This window comes from Vombatus ursinus, unplaced genomic scaffold (assembly GCF_900497805.2).
Source record: "Vombatus ursinus unplaced genomic scaffold, bare-nosed wombat genome assembly UNPS02008996.1, whole genome shotgun sequence".
Classification (NCBI taxonomy): Eukaryota; Metazoa; Chordata; class Mammalia; order Diprotodontia; family Vombatidae; genus Vombatus; species Vombatus ursinus.
In genome coordinates, this window is record NW_020948774.1 from 2,619,061 (window position 1) to 2,645,102 (window position 26,042).

General features: G+C 36.1%; 1 protein-coding gene across 2 annotated transcripts in view; it reads right to left on the bottom strand.

Moving 5' to 3' along the window:
* RPTOR (regulatory associated protein of MTOR complex 1) overlaps nucleotides 1-26,042 on the bottom strand; it is a 488,176-nt gene that overhangs the window by 150,161 nt on the left and 311,973 nt on the right. For both annotated transcript variants that reach the window (XM_027850143.1, XM_027850144.1), the window contains 3 exons: nucleotides 24,466-24,567; nucleotides 18,468-18,551; nucleotides 16,306-16,416 (listed from right to left, as the gene is read on the bottom strand). In XM_027850143.1, the coding sequence (XP_027705944.1) occupies nucleotides 16,306-16,416; nucleotides 18,468-18,551; nucleotides 24,466-24,567 (297 nt within the window). The remainder of the gene's footprint in view (nucleotides 1-16,305; nucleotides 16,417-18,467; nucleotides 18,552-24,465; nucleotides 24,568-26,042) is intronic.

Sequence of the window (26,042 nt, forward strand, 5' to 3'; positions counted from 1 at the left end):
TGAAAACAAAAACAAAAACAAAAACACTCAACTAGCATCTGACATACTTTGCAAAACACTGGGTTCACTAGAGACTTAGGAGTTCAGAATAAATGAAGCAAAAAAGCCTAGCAGTTAAGAAATCTCCAAAGAAACCTTTTTTTTCCCTCAAGGTTCTGTTTTTGCCAGATCAAGATTTAGGCATGACATAATAAGGTCACAGTAGAAGAGAGAGAACAGAAGAGAGAAAAGAGAGAATCTGATTATGAATGCATATATTACTTTTTTCCTAAACAAAAAGCCAAAAAAAAAACCCAAAACCCCAAAAACCAAAACCCTCTCACTTGGGTTTCATCTCCACTGGCAGCTCTGATTCTTCTCTGTGCCTTGACACTTAAGGGAATCACATTTTTTAAAAAATCAGAAATGGGGTTGGGGTTGGGCTGGGAATGAAGAAAGGCAAACTACTGAGAGGAGGGTGCTACAAAGGAAGATGAGGGAAAATATTTTAGTATTCAAGCAGCTAATGACACAATTTGCAAGTAGACTAGATACCAAGGCAATGGAATTGAGGCCAAGTGAAAATTGTGAAAGTTTGAAGAGCCTTTTCGTTCTGCTATTAACATAAAAAATAAAATCTACTACTTGGGCAAAAAAACCAAACCAAAACAAACAAACAAAAAAACAACTAAAGCTAAGGGAATACTTAAATCACTTGCAGGTTATTTAACATCAAGGTGATACAACCTTCCCAACCCTTCATAACTTATCCTCCCCCTGCCCAGCCTTTCCAGTCTTCTTTACAATAGTGACACTGGCCTCCTTGTTCTTCCATCAACAATAAACTAATCTGTTGGTTCTGGGCATTTTCTCTGGTTGCTGCCATGCATAGAATGTGTCCCCTTTTTGCTGATGGCTTCCTGGGCTTTCTTCAAGTTCCAACTAAAATCCCATCTTCTACAGAAATTCTTTCTCAATCACTCTTAATTCTAGTGCTTTCCCTCTTTTAATTATTTTCTACTTATGTGGTCTATAGCTTATTTGTACCTATTTGTTTGCTTGTTGTCTCCCCCATTAGATTGTAAACTCCTTAAGGGAAAGGACTGTCTTTTGCCTCTTTTTGCATCCCCAGCACTAGCACAGTGCTTGGCACATTAGTAGATGCTTAATATTAAATACTATTGACTGACTCATAATTGTCAAATTAGGCAAGATGGTATAATTTTAAAGAAATTGTATGCAGGTAGGACAAAATATTCACCATCTTTTAAAGTTAACAAAATTGCATCTGATGTAGAGATGTTGCTGATCTGATCTTTCTAACCAAGAGAAAAATCACAACACCAAAATGAGTTTTTAGTGGACTGTTACTAAGTGAGTTCAAAGATAGATGTAAGGCTATGATGAAACGGCAGTTACACATCCAACTTTTTAAAAAAGTATATATGACTGCTAAACTACTTGCTAGGAGAATAATGTATTTATTGCAGGACTTTTAGTTGTACAAAGAATTAGGAATTAAGAGGGTATCCATAAATTGGGGTATGGCTGAGTAGATTATGGTATATGAATATTATTGCGCCCTAAGAAATGATGGAAGGGATGGATTCAGAGAAACCTGAAAACACTTGTGTGAACCAAAGTGAAACAAGGAGCACAACATTGTAAAGAAGAATTGCTCTGATAGACTTCAGAACCAGACAATCATTCAGTTAGAGAAGAATAAAAGGACTGTCTAACTAGCAGTAGAAAACACAGTTGAGATTAGATAATTAGAATCGAAAGTAGATTGAAGAAACAGGGACTGTGGTACAACCAGAGGCCAAGTTTTAAGGGAGTCTGCCTGGTTTGCTTTGTAGTGATAGTCCAACTCTGCTTGTACCAGTGATTAAACACCTGTCATTCTGGTAACTTGTCCTACATTATTAATATTAAACTAATAATTCCATGGCCCAAGTTGCCTGAGGTAATATTTGATATTGGTACCACAGAAAGAACTTGGAAGTCTGATTTCTAATCCTCTGTGATAGCCACTAACAAACTGTTTTCAATTCGCGTAGAGCCACCAGGTCAAATATTACTACTAGTGAAAAAAGAAATGTACTGAGGATGGGAATGCAATGAGAAATAACATCTGCTGCTGCTGCTGCCTTCTGAGTTATACAGCAAGATGTCAGCTTTCTCAAGTCAATTGTTTCAGTTTTATGTCTCTAGTAAGTATAAAACAGAGGCATATGTGAATTGGTATTAATATGGGATGGAGAAAGGAAGCATTCTTTATGTTGATGGTTAAAAAATGAAAACATTTCTGAAGCCAGGATCTGGACAATTTATATCATAGTGCTATCATACTAAATATATGCCTAGTGTGGAAATATACTCAAGGGCTGACCAGTGCCTGCTTCTCTCCCTACTCCAGTCCAACACTGCAGTGGTAGTGATTCAGTGCAGTCTAACCATTAATCACTGCGCCCTTCAGTCAACACACTGAAAAACAGCCTCCCTTGATTGCCTTGAGCATCTAGGATAACACTTCACTTACATTTCCAGGGCATACCCCTGCAGTCATTGTTTCTCCCATTAATCTTTCAAAAGGATAATCTATAAAACCATCACCACCACAATCTAATTTACCAGTCAGACATGGTGGGCTGAAATGAACAAATACAGCATTACACTGATGTGGCCACTACATTGTTACAGTCAATAAATAGCAGGTTATAGACCTTCTGCCTCTTCCTCCTCCTCTTTTGGCTTTTCATTTTGATTAAAAAACTTCGTATTTGACAATCCAGAAACTGAAAACAAATACCCTTCTACATTATACTCTTCATTTCCCTAGGTGTATCTCTGGTAAATCATGGCTCAACTGATATACACAAGAGCTGCGTTCCCCCCCCCCCCGCCCCCCTTTAGGTTTCCTTTCCTCAAGCAGACTTTTTCTTTGTATACAACTACAGTGTTGGGGGAAAAAAATGGAGCAAACCCACTTTGTGTTTCCTCAGATGTGTCACTGAGATACTGGAGCATCTGCTTTGGTGTTAGTAGATCCCTGTATAGCATCATGTTAGGTACAAATATCTAACAAAGAGTAGGAAAATCCCCTCAGAGGTTCTTGAATAAACAACAAGCTACCTTAACCAGCATGCTTGCTAAGGAGAGGCTACTATACCCTGCATTTCAATGTTACCAACAAATGAAAAAAATTACACAGATAGACAAATGTGGTAGTCATTCTAGATTACATAAAATTATTTCAGAGGTGAAAGTGGGTAATCTGCTGACACCCTTTCCCTGATGTGACCTATTCTTCCAGTTTTTACATGTCCTCAATCTATTGGTGTGGTTTGAGAAACAACATTTACCAGCATGGGGACTGAGCTAAATAAGACATACTTACTTTTACAGATAGTTTTAAAATATATGACTACCTCCCAGCACAGCTGCTTAATTGTTTATTAATTGGGACATCTGTCTCCACTGGGGTTGGACTAACTTTACTCCAGTACATATTCTAAATAGAGAAGGAGATATTATAGCAAGGTAAACATGGTGCTTAAAAAAAAGCACAAATTGGAACTCCAGACCTGGCAAAATCCTGAGGCTTCCCCTGGGAGTAAGTGACAATCAAAAGGTTAAGAAAAGGAAAGGGAGGAATCTGACAACAGTCCTGAGAAGTGAAGAAAACAAATGGATATCCTGAAAGAAGACTTATGGCTGTTGGGATGGAAAATGCAGGCAAGAAAGGGAAAAGGAAAACTGTTGTCTCTCCCTCACAGCTGCAAAGAGGAGGTTAATTCATGCAGGATCCAGCAAAAGTTTCACTGATGTCTATGGCTTCTCTTAATAACGTAGGCTATGTGAGGCGGTTTTGATGAATTTAAATTTTGCTTAAGGGATTCATCATGGGATGCTAGACAATAACCCTGAAGAATAACAATCTGTTTTTGTTTTTAAATTAGAAGACGTGTGTAGGGGAGGACTAAGGTCAGGGTCTATGAATGATGAAATGGGTTGCTGGGTTAAAAGCATATACAAGGTATCCCAAAAATTATAGGCTTCTGAGATGCTCTGTACCTTACCCAATTTCTTATCACTTCTATTTCTCTCCAGAACACTATGTAATTTTTATAGCATGCTGAAATTCCCCAAGTTTCTTCTACTCAAGTCCTTGTGGAACCTAAGTCCCCTCCTGTTCCAAAAGGGGGGGGAGGAGGAAACACTACAGAAGGAGAGGTGTAGTCAGAATGAGCATGAGAGATAGTCAGTCCCAAGCACACTGGGAGAAAGCCAGGGCTGATGCCAACAAGAGTGATGGTAGATACGTGAAGGAGCTGTTGCATCCACTGCATTTCACCACCTGTGCTGGGCCTGGTGAGAATGACAGAAGTACAAGGTACCCAGGAATGCAGTTGTGATACCCAGGAGATCAGGAGACTGGGAATGCAATCCTGAAGGAAGCACAGATTGGAGAAGCCAACACTGGGTTCCTGGGCCAAAAGATCTGTTTTGGTGGATCATGTTCTGCTGAAACTGGAGGGACAGACCCAGGCCTGGTGATTCCTCACTACTCCCTCATCTTCTGCCTTTGCCTCTTTCTTCCAGAAAGGTGGAATTATTTCCCAATCTCTGTTTCTTAAGAGTTTGTCATAATGTTTGTTTTGCTCTTGTTAAAAAACAAAACAAAACAAAAAACAAACAAACAACTTTCCCTAAGATAAAATAAGGTAAAGAATCTCATTCATCACATTACCAATCTAAGTATTTCATTACTCAAAGGCACCTGAAAGAGAATCAATAGATAGGATAGTACACAGGACAAAAGTAGGAATTTTAAAATTTTAATATGTATCTTCACAATTCTTCCATGCAGCACTAAGTGAGGTCTTGGAGTGAGAGGATGGGTGGGTGGGCAAGCTTGTGTAGGGAAGAGAAAAGGCTTGGAACAGCAGCTGTAGAGATCGGGATTGAATCAATCAGGGAGGAACAGAAAGAAGGCCCAATTTAGATGAGATAACAAACTTTTCTTCACCCACTCATTCTCTGCCTGGACTCACTGCCCAATGGTTAGCATACTCTCATCTAGTGCCCAGAGTGGCTGGGAGAACTTCCTATATTCCTCTTTTACCAAAGGGCTGTGCCCCACTCTTTCTTTAAAAAAAAATTGAGACAATCTTTTGTGAACTCCCCCTCTTCAGTTCTACACATTAAACCACTAAAGCATCATCTCATGCCCTCTCCTTCTTTGTTCTCCTCTCAGAGGATGAGGTATCTGTTTTTGTGAACGCTAACCCCTTCATTTGAGCTTTTCAATTCATCATTTCTTCTTTAGTCATCTCATTTCCTCTCCCTGATGTTCAACTTCTCCTTATGCACTAGGTGTTTCTCTCTTTGCCTATAAATGGGCCCATCTCTCCTTGAACCTTAATGGAGTCTGTCCCTCCAGTTTCAGCAAAACATGATCCACCAAAACAGATCTTTTGGCCCAGGAACCCAGTGCTGTTGGCTTCTCCAATCTGTGCTTCCTTCAGGATTGCATTCCCAGTCTCCTGATCTCCTGGGTGTCACAACTGCATTCCTGGGTACCTTGTACTTCTGTCATTCTCACCAGGCCCAGCACAGGTGGTGAAATGCAGTGGATGCAACAGCTCCTTCATGTGTCTACCATCACTCTTGTTGGCATCAGCCCTGGCTTTCTCCCAGTGTGCTTGGGACTGACTATCTCTCATGCTCATTCTGACTATACCTCTCCTTCTGTAGTGTTTCCTCCTCTAAAGGACTAGGTTTCACAAGGACTTGAGTAGAAGAAACTTGGGGGATTCCCTAGTCACCAGCAGGCAGCTGGTCTTCAGCATGCTATAAAAATCACATAGTGTTCTGGAGAGAAATAGAAGTGATAAGAAATTGGGTAAGGTACAGAGCATCCCAGAAGCCTATAACTTCTGGGATACCCTGTATATACTTGTATCTCAGCAACACATTTCATCATTCATAGACTCTGATCTCAGTCCTCTCCTACACACATCTCCTACTTAAAAACAAAACAAAAACTCCAACAGATTATTGTTTAGTTACTATCAAGCATACCAAAATAAATCCATAAGCAAAATCTGAATTTATTAAAACAGCCTGAGATAGTCCTAATACCTTTCACACACAACAAATGATCATCCTCTCTCAGTGGATCATTTATAACCAAACTCTTAAGAAAAAACTGAATATATGTGTTTCTTCTACTTTGTCACTTCCCATTCACTTCTTAATCTTCTACAATCTGGCTTTTTCCTCTACCACTTGAACAAAAATGGTCTTTCTAAAGTAATCAATGATCTATTTTATCTTTATAAACCAGGTCTACACAACATATGGCCTGCTGCTTGTGGCCTGCCAAAGGATTTCTGGGGGCCTGCAAAAAATGTAGGATTGCCATTGCGCACTTTCTCCTGTTTGTCACGTGATTCCATGGCAACCAACCATCGTCTGTGTCTAGTCTAAACTATCTGTGGCCCGAAGAAGTTTAGCCTATTTTAATTTTGATCCCTACCAAGTTGTGTAGGTCTGCTGTAAACAATGGCTTTAATGTTCTTTTTTTTTTTTTTTTTTTGGTTTCGTGGGGTGCTGAGAAATACATGTATTCTTTAGCATTCTCATTTGGAAGATGCTATAAGTCTTTAAAAAAGCTCTAGCTTTTCCAGCACTTTGTCCCACTCTAAATTTTCCCATTTGTTTATCTTTCTGTTACATTTGTCCAAAACTGTGAGAGGGCCAATGTCCTATAGCTATTGTAATACTGTCTCTATCTTCTTGTAGTTCATCACAGAAATACAGTAAAACATGCAGGAAATCATTTAGTATGACCAAGTGTTATTTATGTAAGGATGCAAGGACAGTAAAACATTAGGAAAACAATCAATATAAATGATCATGTTAAAACCATATGATAGTCTCAAGAAATGCAGGAAAAGCCTCTGACCAACTACAACACTCATTTATGCTAAAAACCTTACAAAATATAGCAAAGGATTATCTTTCATATATAGCTAAAACCAAAAACAAGCATAATAGGCCCTGAACATACATTAGAATTTTTATCAGTAAATATATAGAAGTAAAGTAAGGATGCTTACTTGCCCTGCTATCATTTGATATAGTTATAGAAATGCTAGCAATACTCAAAAGGGAAAGAAATTAAAGGTATAAAGATAGCTAAAGGGGAGATAAAACTAATGATGATATGATGGTTTAATTAGAAAATCCTAAGAAATCACTGAAGATACTAATAGAGAAAATTAATGGCTTCAGTAAAGTTGCAGGCTATGAAATTAACCAACAAAAATAAACAGCATTTTTATACGATAATAATAAGAAAATCTAATAGACAATAACTAAAAGGGAAATACTATTCAAAATTACTACAAAATATATAAAGTACTTGGGGATCAATCTATTAAAGCATACAAAATATTTGTTTAGATTTGTTTATAAAGTTATCCTAAGAAATAAAAAATAACTTCAATAGCTAATATTCAATGCTTAAGGCTGGGCCTGGTCAATATTATAAAAATGACCATCCTAACAAACATAATTTACTCTTTTAATGTTATATCAAATTATCTAAAGCATACATGATAGAACTTTTAATTAAAAACAAAATTCATTTGGAGAAACAAAGTTGTAGAATATTAAAAGAAATAATGAAAATACATAAAGATGAATAGAGAACAGCATTGCTAAACTACAAACTACATTATAAAGCAACAGTTATCAAAACCATTCAGTACTGGTTTTAAAAAAGAGGTTAAAAACATTAAAAAAAAAACTTTATGAATTTCCAGCACTCTTCATGTATTAGCTCTGTCTCCTCTATCAAGAGGTTCTTCCTGATTCCCAATTATAAGAGCAACTCACCCCAAATAACTATGTATTTATCCTGTGTATATATACTACATAACATGTTGCATCCCTCAGCAGAATGTAAGTACCTTAACGTCCTGTGCTTAGTACAGGTAGCTAGATGGCTCAGTGGGTACAGTACTAGGCCTGGAGTCAGGAAGACTCCTCTTTCTGACTTCAAATCTAGCCTCGGACAGCTACTAGTTGTGTGACCTGAGCAATTCACTTACTCCTATTTGCCTCAGTTACTCATCTGGAAAATGAACTGGAGAAGGAAATGGCAAACGACTCTCTAATATCTTTGCCAAGAAAACCCCAAATGGGGTCACAAAGAGTAAGACATGACTGAAATGACTGAACAGCAACAAAGTATATGGTAAATACTTAAAAAATGCTTGCTTGTGTATTGGACTGAGGCAATGACATAGAGATGCTTTCACCACAAATGTTATAAAGAACTGAATGAAGAGAGAGAAAGTACAACTCTGGGAACAATTGATATTTGTTTATAACACATATTTATTTCCTTCTTATAATCAAATTTCAGAAATTCTAAAACTGGAAGCAACCGTAGAGATCATCAGCTCAATTCCTTCATGTCACAGATGAAAAGACAGAGGCTTGGAGTGGTGGAATGAATCACTCAAGCCTACATGGTCTGCTAGTGAAAGAATCAGGAACAGAATCCAGGTCTACTAACTCCTTTAGAGCTCATGGTAAAACAGCAAGGGAGGTAGGATGGCCTGGGATTTGGAGACTGTGGCTCTTTCAGGAATCTGGCACTACCGCCTCTCATTCCGTAACTCTGAATAGAAACCCTCTTCTCTGTGTCTGCTTATCAGTCTGTGAACCAAAAGTGACCAGTGACCCTCAGGACGACATGTTCCTTATCAGAAAAGATGAGCTGATTTGGAATAAACTCTGAAATTTACAACATGCATGCATGCACTAGTTAAGAGCTAGACGACCAATTAAAGAACATCACCAGCTACGTATCATATATTGTGGGAAGATGTGAAAAAGGGTAGTGAAGGACAATTACTCAAACACAAAACTATTAGCAAGCGAGGCAAGGGAAATTATGAAAAGAGGAGGGATAAGGTTCACAGGGCTCAGTTTGAAACAGGAAATATTTCAAAATTCCTATCAGCAGGAAGCTCTTTTAAATACATAGGTTCTCAAGCTGGTTAAGAAATTCAGACTATAAAAAGCAGCTCATAAAGACTTAGAGAACATTACAGGCTTCAAAAGTAGTTCCTTAAGCATAAATAAATAAGTATTTCCTTCAGTATGATGAAAATATTGAAGACAGTGCCCTCATATTTTCCCACACAGAGTCAAAAATGAAGGAGTACTGCAGCATATCACTTGAATATTTCGGTCCCTAGAAATAAGCAGGCCTCTGGGAGACAAATGAAACCAAGACACATTTTAAACCAGATTTCTTAAACTGAAATATGTTCACACGACTTGCAACTGCAACAGGACGCTAAACCCAAACTTGGTACAAAAAGTGCCATGCACATATTAAGGAGGAAAATTTTCAGCTTGGTTTCAAGATAGATATAATTAATCTAAGCATAAAATTAAAAGCCAAAAATACAAACAATATTTAAGGTGTAAAAAAGTGAAGTTAGCAAGTACTCAGCAGTATCATATTAAAAATAATTGTGTGTTCTACTTTTACATTACAAACATTTACAAATTTACCTCCCTTTTCCCGTGAAACATCTCTTTAATAAAACAATTAATAATATACTAATAATAGTGACCTCACCTAAAAGTACATGCAAAACTCTACATCAGTAGCACTTCCCACTTCTCTTACTTTTTAAAAATTATTTTCCAAATTAACAAATCTATTTTTTCTTCCTCTTATCCTCAACATCTTGAAAAAAAGGAGAAAAGAAAAATGAATTCAAGGTATAGGTAGTATATGTCATAACAGCTCCTTTGGGATCACTGGAAGGTCACTGATGATAGTTCCTACAACTTTTAAAGTTGCTTTGTTTTCATAGTGTTGTTATTGTATAAAATGTTGAATTGGTTCTGTTTATTTCATTTTTCAGTTTACAAAAGTATTTAAATGTGTTTTTATAATAATAATATTATAGTATAAGTTCTGGTTCTGCTGACCACATTCTTTTTATCTGTTGATATAGTTCTCTTTGAAATTATTTATTTCTTCATTACTTATAGCAACATAATATTCCATCACATTCATATAGCACAATTTATTGAGTTACACCTTAATTGATAGGTATATTTTTAGTTTCCAGTTTTTTGTTGCCATAAAAAGAGTTGCTATTAAATACTTTTGTATGTATAGGACTTTCCTATTTCAATGCTCTTCCAATATTAAATCTTGCACATTTACTGAAGTTCAATAATTGTTTCAATTTAATTTTTCAGTTGAGTCATTAGGGTTTTTTAAGTATACCATCATATCATTTGCAAAAAATGATACATTTGCATATTCTTTACCTATGGTCTTTCCTTCAATTTCTTTTTCCTGTCTTATTGCTATAGCCAGAATTTCTATGTCAAACAGAAATGGTGACATGAACATCCTTATTTCTCTGTTACTTATAATGGTAGCTCTTTATTTTAGAAAAATGATATTTGTTTCCACATTTTATAGGTTTTTTTAAAAATAGAAATTGGAGTTGTATTTTGTCAGAAGCTTTATCTTCATCTATTTCTGATTATAATCATATGAACATTTTTCATCATAACCACAGGATTTTTGTCCACTCTGTTAATAAAGTTTTATATGTATACATACATATTCATATTTTATTAATATGGCAACTTAAGTTTGTAATTTTTCCAATATTAAAATAGTCCTGACTTCTTGATATAAATCCAACTTAGTAATAGTGTATAATTTTTGTGGCATTTTGTTTTAGCCTCTTTGCAAGTATTTTATTTAAAAATTTTACATCAATGTTTAATAAGTATGTTGAACTTTAGCTTTCTTTTTCTGTTTTAACTGTCTCTAGTTTATATATCAAGCCCATAGCTGTGTCAATGTGGCAGGATAACTTCTTTGGCTTTTTATGCAAAGTTTAAATATATTGGAATTATTTTTTGAATATTTGATAGAATTTACTTGTGAATCTATATGGTCCTGCAGTATTAAAATTTGGAATTCATTTAAGCCTTGTTCATTTTCTACCTCTGAAATCTGTTTGTTCAAATTCCCTATATCTTGCTCAGCTAATCTGCATAGTTTTATAAATATTAATTTATTTTATTTATCAGTTTTAGTGGCACATAGCTGTGTTTCTAATAATATCCTTTATTTCTTCTTCAAGAAGAATTCTCTTTTTTCCTTTTTGATACTGGTAATGTGGTGTTCCTCTTTCATTTTTTAAATAAAACTAGCTAATAGGTTATCTATGCTGGTTTTTAAAAAGCTTCTAGTTTTATTTATTAGTTTGATATTTTTTGTTTCCTATTTTGTTAATCTTGTCTTTGATTCTCAAGATTTCTATTTTGGTGTTTAATTGGGATTTTAAAATTTGTTGATTTTCAAGTAGTTTTAGTTGCACTCCTAATTCATTTATTTTCTCTTTTTTTTTTTGGTAAATGATAATATTCAGAGATGTAAATTTCTACTTAAGAACTGCTTATGTTACATCCATCAAACTGTGGCAAGCTGTCACATTCTTCTCATTATCTTTAATGAAATTTATCATTTCTCTAATGTGTTCTTTGACTCACCAATTCTTTTGCATGAAGTTCTTTAGTCTCCAGTTGATTTTCAGAACTTTTTTCAGCAGCCTTTTATTTAATATAATTTTTGTTGCACTAAGATATTTGTGACCTACGATATGATCAATTTCTGTAAGATACAAAAAACTCCCACGAAATATGTATACTCCTTCAAATTCTATTCAAAAATTGCCAAAAGTCCAAATTTTTCTAAAATTCTATTGAGGTTCTTAACTATGGTCTTGTTTTATTTTGTTTTGTTTTTTAATTGGTTTAACCTAAGGCTGAAAGAGGTAAACTGAAGTCCCTCACTATTAGAGTTTTAGTGTCTGCTTTTCCTTGCAATCCATTTAGCTTTTCCTTTAGGTATTTAGAAGATGATAGGGGTAGCCTGTATTGGGGTAAAAGCAAAGCAGGCATGACGACTGCAATAAACACTACTATTACCACATGGATCAACATCAACCTGGAGAACAGTCTCCAGAAGCACAACAGAAATCTCCTCCGGAGCTTACTTTGTCCAAAATTATTATCAATGACTTACAGGAAGGCATATGGCAGATATCAAATTTTCAAATCACACAAAGTTGGAAGTGATGATTAATATATTATATAACAGAATAAGGATATAAACTCCTGACCCAAGCTAACATGATGAAGTTTAATAGGGATAAATGTAAAGTCCTATACTGGAGTTATTAAAAACAAACAAATAAACAACAGTTACACTATAAAGGAAGGAGATGTGGCTAGAAAGAAGCTCATGTCCAAAAACCTATCTCAATATGAATAAGCAGTATGATACAGCAGCTAAAACAGCTCATGTATTCTTAGGCTGCATGGGGCAAGGGAGGAGTAGTTGTGCTGTATTCCCTGCTGGTCACCTGATGCTGAAGGTCACTTGATATTCAGTTCTGGGTGCTACATTTCAGGAGGGGCATTTTCAAATTGGAAAATGTCCATGAGGCCATGATCAGGGTATTAAAAGGCTGAAAATCCATTCCTTGAGAGGACTGGCTAAAGAAACTAGGGATTAGCATGGAGATTTGATTTAAGGGGAAAAGCATAATGGTCAAGTGTTCAAAGGGTTGTCATATGGAAAGTCATAAAGACTTGCACTGCTTGGCCCCGAATAACAGAACTAGAAACAATGTGGGGAAAGGCACAGAATCAGATTTTGTCTGAATACAATGAAAAACTTTCTAAATATTAGAGTTGCCCCAAAATGGAATAAGTTGATTGGGATGGTAGTGATTTTCCTGTTGGGTGCCTGCTTACTTGGGATGTGTCAGACATTGAGAGTCTATTGGATTTTTAAGGCTGTTAATTCTACTGATGACTAATTTTGTTAATGGTGCATTCATTAGGATAGCTTCCTCAGGCTGGACATTTAGGTCATCTCTGGCTCTTCTTTCTTCTTCAGGCATCCTATGAAATTGAGTGCCAAGTCCTTTGAATTTCCTCTCAGACTTCTCCCACAGAGGCATCTGTACCCCCTACTGTGATGTACCCCCCCCAACACAAACTACAATGTAGGTGAGGAGAATATGTAAATTATCTATAGCAGACTACACGAGTTCTTAGCACAAAGAGTAGACAGAGAAGAGGGAGCTGGATGAGGAGAAGAATAGAGAGAAGAAAAATGTTTTTAAATTGAGAAGTTTTATGTAATAGGAACTTTTGGTAGTTAAATAAAACAAAATTATAGACTAATGAAAATTCACCTGGGACTATCTTTTGTGGGGAAAAAAATTGGTTTAGTGCAAATAATACTAGATTTGAAGTCTTATGTCACTTCAGTCATCTAATCCTGTTTGCCCATCTGTAATGAGGAAAATACATTTGTATAGCTTTCTTCACTGGGCCATTACGAGGACTGAAGGTGATATCATACATAAACTATAAAATAATGTATAAAGTCAACTATTATTATTAGTTTTGTTACACTTTCTGTTACCACCATTACCAACCAAATTCAGGCCTGTGCATTTGACTTGGACTACTAAAATAGCTTCCTAACTATTCTCTCAGACTGTCTCTCCTCATTTCAATCCAGTATTGTACGCAACAAACTCAGATTATTTTTATGCCCTAAGAAAACTTTGGACTGCTTCAATTTTTTCATCAAAAAATTCCAAAGGTTCTCCACTGCTTACCAAATTATCTAAATTCCTTGGCAAATATTCAAGGCCTTTCATGCTGTATCTGATCCTGACTTACTTTCCTAGCCTTATTTCCTGTGCTCTAGCCAAAATACCATCCCCCGTAGTCACTAGACAGTCCCTGAACATGCCTCATACTTTCCTGGCTCTGTGGAATTCATTTCTCATGATATTCCCCTTCCTTGAATGTTCTTCCTTGAAAATCAAAGCCCATGCATCCATGAAGGGCCAGGTAAATTCAACTTCCTCCCCAAAACCATTCTTGATTTCTCACCACATCTTTTCTCTTTCACTATTGTTTGTACCTATGCCTTATGTTGTAGTTGCTTGTGTACTTATTTTATCTCTTTAACTAAATGATAACTTACTTGAAGGCAGACACCATTATTCATATGTGTCTAGCACAATACCTTGTCCCTAGCAGTTTTTTTTCTTCTAATTAAAATTTTACTACTTTTTCTCCCCACCACAAGGTCATTTCTGGATAGCCAGTCACTTCCCCCCTCCCAGTGATATTTCTCTTATAACAAAGAAAAACAGTTAAGTAAAAATCAACCAATACAATGACCATGTATGAAAGCATATGCAACATTCTGCATCCCTCTCTCATAACCATAAAGAAAGAGAGAAGGTGTATTTCATCTACCCTTCTCCAGTGCCTAGATTGGTCATTACATTTACAGTGTTTCAGTTCCTTAAATAGTACTTTTTGTTCATATCATGTTTGTAACTTCGTATATTATTTTCCTGGTTCCATTATGTCACTGAAAAAAATTCATGCCAGTCTTTCCATGCCTTTCTGAATTTCTCATACCCATCAATTCATACAGCATAATATTATTTTATATTTATATGACATATTTTCTCCAGCAACGTCCCCATCAGGTGCACTCACTTTGTTTCCAAATCTTTGTTACCACAAAAAGTATTGTTGTGAACATTTTGTTATATAGAGAAATTTTGTATCTTTGCCTTTCTTGGACTACTGGCCAAGCTAAATGAATATATTTTGGAAAGATTTTTGAATATAGATTTTTATGGTTATTACTTATTTTTTTGTTTTGTTTTTTTTAGTGAGGTAATTGGGGCTAAGCGACTTGCCCAGGGTCACAAAGCTAGTAAGTGTCAAGTGTCTGAGGTCAGATTTGAATTCACGTCCTTCTGACTCCAAGGCTGGAGCTTTATCTACTGTGCCACCTAGCTGCTTCTATTACTTTTCTTTTTACAACACCTAAACGCATCCTGCCATCATATCTCTCCCACTCCCTTATAATAAATAATTTTTTAAAAGAAAAAAATAAGATAAAGAAATCCAATAAAACTTCTCAACATACAGAAAAAAAATATGACTTTATTTACTAATATTCTCCAAAGCGGTAAGGGAGTTGTCTTCTCATATCTTTTCTTTGTGGATAAATTTGTTTCATATAATTTCACAGCATTCAGATTTAATTGCTTTGTGGTGGTTGTTTCAGAGAAACTTGGAAAGACTTAGATGAACTGATATAAAGTGAAATAGGCAGAACCAGGAAAAAAAAAAATAAAGCAATGACCACCTAATGCAAATTAGATAATATCAACCACCACAAAAATCAAACCAAACCAAACCAAAAAGAAAACATGAATGTTATAAAGTAGTTTTTAAATAAATATTTATAGAATGAATGAGTGCTTGAAGAAGCAATAAAACAATCTGTGAGACTGAAGATCTAGGAGAGAATAGGGCCAGAGATATAGATTGTGACGTCATATGAACTCCTGAAGTCTCTGAAACTGAGAATATAGGAAAAAAAAAACACCCATCAGATGCTAAACTCTGGGGATAGCTCATATATATTGTGAAATGGGAAATGGATTCACTGAAAGAGGAAGAAAAGTAGGCAGAAGAGCAGGTGGTAAAAATAGAGAGGGCAGTATCAGAAAAGAGCTCCAAGAAGGAGGAGGTGTTCAATAGTATATAGATTGTTACAGGGAGGTCAAGGAGAATGAAGACTGAGGATGATATCACTTTATTGATTAGGAGGTCATAACTTCCATGTAAGTGTATATTTTCAGAAATGGTGGAAGTCAGAGTGTGGTTAAGTGTAGTGGGTAGCAATGAAATTGATACAACAAATGTAGAACATTCTTTCAAAAAATGTAAAATGAAGGGGCTAGGATAGCAGTTCCCTTTAAAAGAGAGAGAAGACAGAAAAGTGTAGATAAAAAAGAAATCATTGGAGAAGGAAAGACTTGAAAATGCAAGAGAGAGTGAGGGGATAGATAACTGGTAGTGTAAAACCTTAAAGGAGTTGGGAAAGGATGAGATGAAAACCATGGAAAAGGAAGAAGGCAATAGTGGTAATTACAAGTGAAACCAATGTCTGAATGTTTAAAAAATCAGAAAAGTCCATTTTAACTGAACCTATGCCTTCTAACCCTTGTATCTTACATTGTTTAGGGGGAGGAAGCTTAGGATAAAAAAAAAAACCCTAGTTAAAAAAAAACAACCCAGGAAAGTATAAACACCAACTAACACACACATTACACATGAAATAAATAGGAGATTACTCACACTGTCCACAGCTAGAATTTTGGCCCATATGAAAACAAGAAGTGGCCTCAGCTCTCTGGCTGAGCTCTGGAGCAGTTTCAGAACATAAGGGAAGATGCCAACTGACAGGGCCTAGAGAGAAAAAAAAGAAAAAGAAAATTAAAAATTACCAATGATTTCACTATAGGTTCTGTACAGGAAGTGAGTGGCACAGGTGGCAGAACTGCAGAGCTCTGGGACACAGATGCAACATTATTTTCAGCACATCTGCGAAATATGATCAGAATGAATATCCCTGATTTATAGTAAAGAGGGATTTCCTCCAGATTTATTCATCTCTGATTTAATTCCTTAAAGTTGCCAGGTATTTCGAGACTCATCTGGTCTACAGAGCCCCAGAATTAATCTAGTGGCAGCTTTTCCTCATTATAATGAATACAGCTTTGTGCCTGAAAACATGCTGCTTTCCATCTTCAAATAAGGCTATTCGCTCTCACTGTGCACAGGCATAAGCAGGCACATGTGGGTATATGCGTGTGCACGTGCGCGCGCGCACACGCACACACACACGTCTCCTAAATTCTCGATAAGCATGTGAAGTATTCTGGTAGGACCCATTGCCCACCTCTTGCCAATTTTACATGATAATGCACACAAAAATACACACAATAATACACACAAGGTTGAGAACAACCTGGAGAGGTTGATATCGCTGGGATGAGAAAGCTTGGTGCTTAGTTAACATGGAGCAGGTGACAGCTTTTGGCCCTCGCAGTGGTTCAATACCTCCCAGAATTTCTGGCAGAATACCCTCTTGTGGGGAGCCCCTTAATTTAAAAAATACAGGGGAAATGGGAGAGAGCACATGCGCCACAGTTTGCAGAACATCTGGAGAAGTTCAATTATTTTTAATTGTAAGGCTTTGCAGTCATCTTACAGTATTATAAGACAAAAATAATATATAAACAAAACAAAAATTCTAAACCCCAAACACCTTATGTTTGTAGCACAAAGGCATTCCTCCACCACAAAAGAAGTGCCTTTTGCAACCAGGGCAGATGACATACTGAGCTGAAGCCTCAGATCCAACTGCAATATTGTCAGGGGCAGGGTTGGGGGCATTTGGCTATCCCTATGCCTATTTGCAGATAGTTCAGCATTTCTGTCTATAGTGGTTTCTAATTTATTAGGCATTGTCAGCGAAGGAGGTTTTTACCCATACAAATGAAGCAGGTCCCTTATCATTCTAAAACTAAATTTTATGTTTAATCATTTAGGGTAGAAATCTTTCTCAAATGTATTATTACACACGTCTCTGTCTTCTGATACTGATAACATTGAAAATAATTAACTTCAATGATTTAGGTTTATTATTATGAATGTCAATGATTATATTGGGCTATGTAATACAGTAGTGCTTTGTGAGACTATTAAAATATGTAGGAATGGTTGCTCCTATACTAAATGGCCTGAACCTACTATGCTATTTGACTTCCTACCCACTTTTGAAGCTTTTTACAACCTTTCCTTGATGTAAGTTGTCATTTTTTGTTCTTGTCAATATGCCTATCTATTACAGTGCCTCCCTCTTCCCCTGTCCTAATTTGCCCTTAATCTTCTATGGCTGGGTAACCAGATAACCAAGCTTGTCGATGGGTCTAAATTTGAGCAAATAGGCTCAGAGTAAGCACTTGAATGGCTCTTCCATGAGTAGAACGCTCGGCTATATTTCATGGACTTTATTACATCTAATTTGGCTGCTCAGAGGCCTTTTTTTGCTTACTTCCGGGTTCTTGGCTGTGTTCCGGATAGCTGAGGTTGCCGGATAATGGACCTCCAGATAAGTGAGTAAGGTGTTACTGTACTTTCTTTTCTGCAAAGGCTATGGCTAGGTGCAATCTCAGATGGAAGAAGAGGGATAAAAAGTGAATAATGGTAGTTGCTTTGGCCCATTGCGAACACATTTCAAGTACATTCGGCAGTTTCCAAATCCTACTGAACACAGCCAGATTTGAAATTGAACTTAGGGATATAAGGCTGTGGTCAGTTTTGAGACATTCAATAAGTTCACAAAAGATTTTCCCATTCCCTTCATGCAAGAATGACTTATTGTACATAGTCTATATATTAACTCATTTGAAAGGTTCTTTTCCCTTCTGTGAGCTAATGCAACAAGTACACACCAGGCTCACTGCCCAGGGGCCCAAGTCTAAAAACCTTCCCAGTAAGTCGAGAGCTCTCAACCGATGAACTTGGCTTAACAGCACCTATAGAAAGAGGAAGAAAAAAATATTATTGCAAACCCTTCTAAGTCCAAACCCTGAAAAAAGATCTCCTATTCCCAAATATGCACCTGAGGAATAAAGGCAGACGTTTTAAACCACTAAATGATTCCGATGGACGAGAAAGAAAATTTAAACTCATCTCCTCTGGACCCCAGCCACTTTCCCCAAATGTACAGCTGATTCTGCTACTTTCCATCCCACTCATGTATAACTCATAGCTGCACTACATGTTGACTAAAATTTGCATTTCTTTCAGCTCATAGTTAAAAGAACATGTAATTATATCTCAGAAATATTTTGGATTAATGTTTTATTCGAGACTGTAACATTCTGATATTTTGACTAGCATGGATTTCATATTCCCCAGGTGACCTTGGGTGAAAGAGTCTCCTCATTTCTCAAGTTTGAGCAAGTGGAAGGGCCCAATCATAGGTGCAGTATCACAGCAAGTCAAACACATCAAATTCTACACATGATGTTCACAAAGACCAATTATATTTCTCTTATTCATCCTACTCTTTAAACATTTCCAAATAAGAAAAGAACTTTGTTTTCCTTGACAAAGAATTATAAAAGCACCTAAAAACAGAAGAAATGAGTCCAGTAAACTTCATTATCAAAGCTTAGTTTATAATAGTGAAGTGCTAGCTTAGAGAGGCAGCATGGTATATTAGAGATCTGGTCTTAAAGGTAAGAAGACCACAACTGACTGACACTATTTCCTCATTTGTAAGATGAGAATAACATAATTACTTCACGGGGTTATTGCGAAGATCAAAGGAGATAAAGTATTGTAAAGAGCTATGCAAAGCTAGCAGGCCTATATAAATGTGATCTGGTGGAACTGAGTGATACAAAATATTCAAAAGAGGAGAACCTCGATAGCATTTTAAAAATATAAATTAGGAGGCTAATTCATAGAAAAATTCACTACAAAAATAGTAGTCTATCACACCAAGTTTCTTACGGGAAAGCATTCTTTCTATTTGTTGAACAACCAATAGAAGAAAGTGGTATGGAAAAGAGTACTCAGTTTAGAGTCAGTGGAACTGAGTTAAAATACTGGCTTGATACTAAAAACCTGTGTGAAACAGGACGCTCTACTTAGTGTCTCTGGGCCTCAGTTTTCTTATCTGGAAAATAAAGGGATAAATGAGGTGACCCCTAAGGTCCCATTCAATATTGGGTCTAAACAGACAGCTAGAACTCTCTCAGTTTCTTGAACAGTCTCTCTAGGAGCTGTTGATCTGATGTTGTAATTTAATATCGTTTCTTGTTTCTGCCTTGTATTTCTGACTGAGTCAATCTTGGTGTAGAATTAAAAAAATTAAATACTAGTGACCTGATGAGTTATTCCCATAACTGTTCTCCTCTGCCAGTCTAAAGTAAAGAACAGATATAAACCTGTGTGAGGATTCAAATTAAAGCCATACTTGTCTATGGCAGTGGTTCATTACTGAACACTAGACTGTAATGACAACGACACTGGAGATAAGAACTAGAGGACCCTATCAGAGTTAAGTAGAAGATAACAAAACACTATTCCTGCTTTAAACTTTGACTTAGTTTCATTAATATTACAAAATAACAAAAGCAGATGAAATGATGCAAATGAAGTTGACCAGAGTCATTTTAATGAAATCCTTATATTTATCTTTTACCAATTACAAATTTTGAATTAAGGTGGATTTTTAGGGTATTAAATTATTACAGAAAATAAATTTCTTTTCTTTATCAGTCCTCTCTGTTTCTATCTATCTCCCTCATTCCTGTGACTCTTTCACAAATATTACAAATTGAAACAAATTAGGACAATGTCTGAAAGCCCTGGGCACTGCTTCATAAGAACTGAAGAGCATATAAAAATGGGAAGCAATTTGTATTGTTTTGTCCTAAGGTTAGGGGACAACTCTGCAGATATATGACTTACACAATAAACCTCCAGAAACACCAACCAATGTACATACAAACATTATCAGTGAATGTTTTTTTAATTTTCTAATGAATGGTTTTTAATAAGAATAAATGTAATTTTTTTTTCTACATTTGGGTTAAAAAAAAAAAACAACCCATACGATATTGGATAAGGGAAATGTGGCTTAACAATAGTTCATGTGAAAAAAGAACTGGGAGATTTAGTGAAATAAAAGCTCAAAGTAAGTCAATCATATGATATAATGGTTCCTAAAGCTAATCAAGCAAAATTATTTATTAAGCACCAACTATGTGATAGTCAATGGGGATACAAATAAAAAAGTGGGACTATCCCTTTCTCAAAGAGCTGAAATTCTACTGGGAGAAAAGAGAGGGATTCTATCATTATTTTGGGTAACACTGAGAGGCAAATGTCCAGAATGAGGGAGGTAAAGGTCCTACTACACTCTTCTATGCTCAGGTATAATTGGGGTACTGTAGTCAGTTCTAGAAGGTATAATTTAAGATGGACAATGACATACTTGATTGTGTCCAGAGGCCAAACAGGAAGAGTAGGGGTTGGAGACTAACAGATAATACGATTGACTGAAGGAATTGAAGATGTTTAGATCAGAGGAGGAGAACAATATATAAGCTGTTTCAAGTATCTGAAATTCTGTTATAATAGAAGGACTAGAAGTATTCTATTTGATTAACGAGTAATGAATGGAAGTTGTAGAGAAATGGATTTAGATTTGATGTAAGGAATAAAATCCCCCACATCAGAACCATCCAAAACTGGAACAGACTAGGGGAGGGAAGAATAGTTACTTTGGAGGCCCTTTCCCCAAACTGAAGGTTTTAAAGGAGTAGTTAGATTTCCATTTTGGCTGATTTCATAGAAGAGGTTCTTGAACAGACATATATTGTACAAAAGGCCTTTGAGATTCCTAGCCAGCGAAGAGAGGGGCCAGGAAGGAGGAATGGGGGACACCCAAACTCTGCTTCTGGAGACATTATTGACCTACAGGGCAATACAGTAATTTTTCCATAAGGGACAGTGAAGCAACTGTACATTACAAGGATATATTTTAAAGCTGTTGACTGACCCAGGACAGTCATCAGCCTCTGCCTTTGGGGATGAGGTAGAAGAAATTTTGTCCACTACATGAAAAGAAAAGCAAACTGTTAAAAATGAACAAGTTTCTCAATTAAAGTTCTCTTTCTTCTGAGCAACATTTAAAGAACTGCCAAGGTGTAGTCGGATAATTTATGGATAACAGAGTCTAGGCTTTGGCATTAATAATACTTTTCAAGATAATGCATGATAGGAAAAAAAAAAGGAAGGTCAATGAGCAGCTATAATATTATAGGGCAGCACCCAATAAAACAAGTACTTCTGTGAATCTTGTCTTGCTTAATTCCTCAGCAGAATATACATTAATACCATCCATCTGTACTGGCCAAAGGACTAGAAGGAAAGCCCTTAGCAAAAATTAAGAATCTTCTGTCTATGCTAATTTTATAGAATTACACTGAAAACAAACAAACCAAAAACCTATTTCTTTTATTTTACAAAGGAGTTTTTTTCTTATTTTGGCAGCAGGATATTGGCTTTGTTAGGTCTTCTTCCCTGAGGGAGTATGGATTGTAAATGGAACACTTTAAAAAAGTCAATAAAAAACGATTTACAAAAGGATTCTCTAGGTTTGGTCCCTAGAAGAACCAAGTTTAACATGTTTGGCATCATGCCCTTGTGACATAAAGATTCTGGTTTACTATACAATAGTATCAGGGAAAACTAGAAGATTATTGTGCTGCTTCTGGATAGAAAGGTATAGCTTCCTGTGATGGAAATTTGTAATTAGTGATTCAAGAAGAATTGAACCTTGGATCCTCTCCTTTTCCTTCCCTTACAACTTATTTACTCAAATAACAAACAATTACCATGGACCAGGGGAATGGGCTAGGCACAAGGGATATAAATACCAAGTATGAAACCCCTGTTCTCAATGAGTTTATAGTTATACACATAATTGCACTATATTCTACATAGAGAAAACATAAAAGTATTTAAAATCTCCATAGTCTGGCTCCAATTGTCCATTCCACTTTATTTCACATTACTTTCCTTCATACATTTAATGTCCCAACCAAACTATCTGTTCTACTCTGCCCTTTCCAGCTTCCACAAATTCATGTCAACTATTTACAAGGCCTCGAATGCGTTCTTTGCACCCATTTTGTAACCACTACAACTCTGATATACACCTTCTTGCCAAAGGCTTTTTTCTTAGTCTTACCTCTTGAAATTCTTTTCTTATGAGAAGTTTTCCCAATTCTGAATAGCTAAAAGTGACCTTTTCCTCAGATGTTCCTCAAGCCCTTGTTTTGCTCTCTTTCTCTGTCTTTCTGCCAATACCACGTTCTACCTTTTAATAGGCTTATTTGAATATATGTTGTGTCACCCTGACACAACCTAAGTAGACTATTAGCTCCTTGAGTGTAGAAATTGAGTAATTTTTCATCTTTGTACCTGTAGCAACTAGCACAGCAGATACACCCACACCCACACACACACATGCTTATATACTGCTTTCCTAATCGATGAATGGTTCTATTTAATGCTTATATTTGTGTACTGAATTTAAATTGACCCTTTCTTCTCTTGTCTCCTTGTCTTACCATGGGAGATTGCTGAGGGAGATTTCTGTACCAGATAAAATTTCAGATCTGTTGTAAGGTTAATTATGAATAAAATCCTCAGTTGCCAGCTAATATTATGGCACAACATAGACTGAATACTAGAGAGAATACCTGCCAACTTTCATTGTAAGGACAGAGATAAACTGTTCATCTATTTTTCAAAAGCTCACTCAGCCATGGAACCACTGAGAAATGAAGGTTTGATCTAGTAAAGTCTGATGGTCCTGCCCTTCACAATGGTTAGTAGCATTTAGCAGAGAAAGTGCAATTCTTACTATTAGGAAGGAAGTGAAGCAGATGTCCTTGGAAAGGTAGAAGATAATAAACAAATTCCTGTCTCACAATAGGCAAAAGAACCAAATCACTGTACTTAGAAAAAGGCACTGATCTGAACCTGGCAACTATTACCTTTTAGAGATGGGACTCTTCCCATTAGACATCTAAACTTAAATCAGGTGTAGATGGAGACCAAAGAATGCCTTTACTGGAAGGAAGGAAGGAAGGAAGGAAAGAAGGGAGAAAATAAGGGGGGAAGGAAGGAAGGAAGGAAGGAAGGAGGTAGGGAAAGTTGTATGTCCCAAAGTGAATGACTGGGTGCAAGTATGAGTTTTGGAAAAACACAACAAGATACCTAGAAAGGACATTCTTTGTAACCACTACAACTCTGATACACACCTTCTTGCCAAAGAGGTAGACAGATCTCTAGCAAGAGTATATGTTTCTGTGTTAATAATCAGCCAACAGACAAAAGGTACTGTTCCTTCTTAGAATACACTTTTTCTAAAGCAAGAAGGTATTCACAAGAAATATTTGCCTCACATGTTTGTAGTTTAAAAGCCAAGGAGGGCACAATACAGCCAATAGGCTATATTAAAAGATATTTGTTTCACACATTTTCAAATCAAAGTTCATTGTGAAAAGGAATGGAGATGAGAAGAGGTAAGGGTGGGTAAAAATCGATACTTTAGAACAGGCTAATGGACAATCTAAATTTACATTTATTTGGGGATAGGGTGACATTCGATGCCTTTATCAAGAAAGCCTTCGGAATATCCAAACAACTAATTTTAATTACTCCTTAAGGAATTAATATAATTAATTTACCCAAATACCATCTGGCCCAGAGTATAGCAATCAGCAGGCGTATGTTTCACATACCCCATACACTTCACAAAAGCTACACAATTGAGCTTAGGGCTGTGTGTTCTTCTTGTCTTTCTTTCCTTAGCTGTCACGGGGTCTAACCAATCAAGCTATGTGAACCAAAGAACCTTACCTGCAAGACTATAGGAAGTTGTTCTGGTGGGTTCCTGTTCTCTACTCCCATTGTGAGCCACACCTGGAATGCAGTCAATTGCTCAGCAAAGAATGGACTATGCTGTGGGACAAAACAGAAATAGTAGTGAGTTTGCTCTTCTTTTCCATGTATATAGCACAAGTAGACGTCTATGTGTATTTCATATACAAATAAGATTGTGAGTTTTGACCAGAACAGTGAAATACCAGTAATGAATCTTTCCAAATAAACATTTTAAAATTCTTTTCCTCCCATAAAGGATAGAAAAATTATTCTGAGACTGCTTGTATTAAACCACTTTGAAGAAAAATGAAGACAGACAATAAAAAGGTGGGACATAAGAGAACATACTCCCTGGTTATATAGGAAGATGACTAGGTCATTTTCTTAATATATTTCTTCATGTAGATCAAGCGACAATTAATTTCTCTTTCTTACATGTTCAATTTTTCTTATACACAGTTCTATCTTTCCTAAGCACAAAGTGAAACAATACTGTATGAATGAAAAATGGACCCTTTTTCTTTTGCTATTCTGATGCTTTCCTGGAGGGGAGGAGAGGGGAAGGTGGATCATTTCAGGACTGTGTATTTTAAAAAGAGAAATGAAATTATCCTATCTGTTATAAAAAGAAAATATAAAGCAAAAATAGTTAATGATAATGATTTCTATTTGCAGTCCCTAAAATCCCAAGAGTGTGGGCAATGTGTGAGGGCCTGACTCATAGTCTAGGGAGTCATGGTCCCAAGAGATCTACTGGAGTAAAGTGAGCATTGAGAATTCCGTTTCATATTTTTAAAAGAGTAACTTGAGGGTCAGAACAGCATGACTCTTGAGAAAAAGGCTTTGTTAGGACAGAAAGGTCCAACATACAAAAAAAATAATCACAGTGTCACTTTTTTGGTGGTTTTAAAGAGCTAAAAAAAAAAGATATGCCTAATGATTGAGGAATGGCTAAATGTGGCTATATCAGTATAACGGAGTTGTACAATGCTGTAAGAAAGAATGAATATGAACAATTCAGGGAAGCTTGGAAAACTTATATGAACTGGTGCTGAGTGAAGTAAGCAAAATGTGGAAAACAATACATACAATGTCTTCAATAATGTTAATGGAAATAACAACAAGAAAAAAAAGTGATTATAATGACCCAGCTTGGTGCCAGAGAAACAACAACAAAATATACCTCCTTTACTTCTTTGCAAAGGTGGGTGTGGAACAGTGCATATATTGTCAGATTCAGGCGATGTGTTGGTTAGTTTTGTTAACTGCTTCTTTTTCAATTTCTTTGTTGTGAGAGATGGCTCTCTGGTTAGGAGTAGAAGAGTGATCCATTTGGAAATGAAGGTGATGTAAAAACAGAAGAGAAAAACAGAAAAATGAAAGATGAAAAATGAAAAAATATGTTGGTATTAAAAAAAATTTAGGGATTAACATTGATGGAGAGTCAGCCAAAATATAGTTAATTATACTTGAAAGGCCAATTTATGATTAAGGGAAAGTAATATTTTTCACACTTAATATAAACTACTCATAAATTGGTTTTTTAAAAGAAA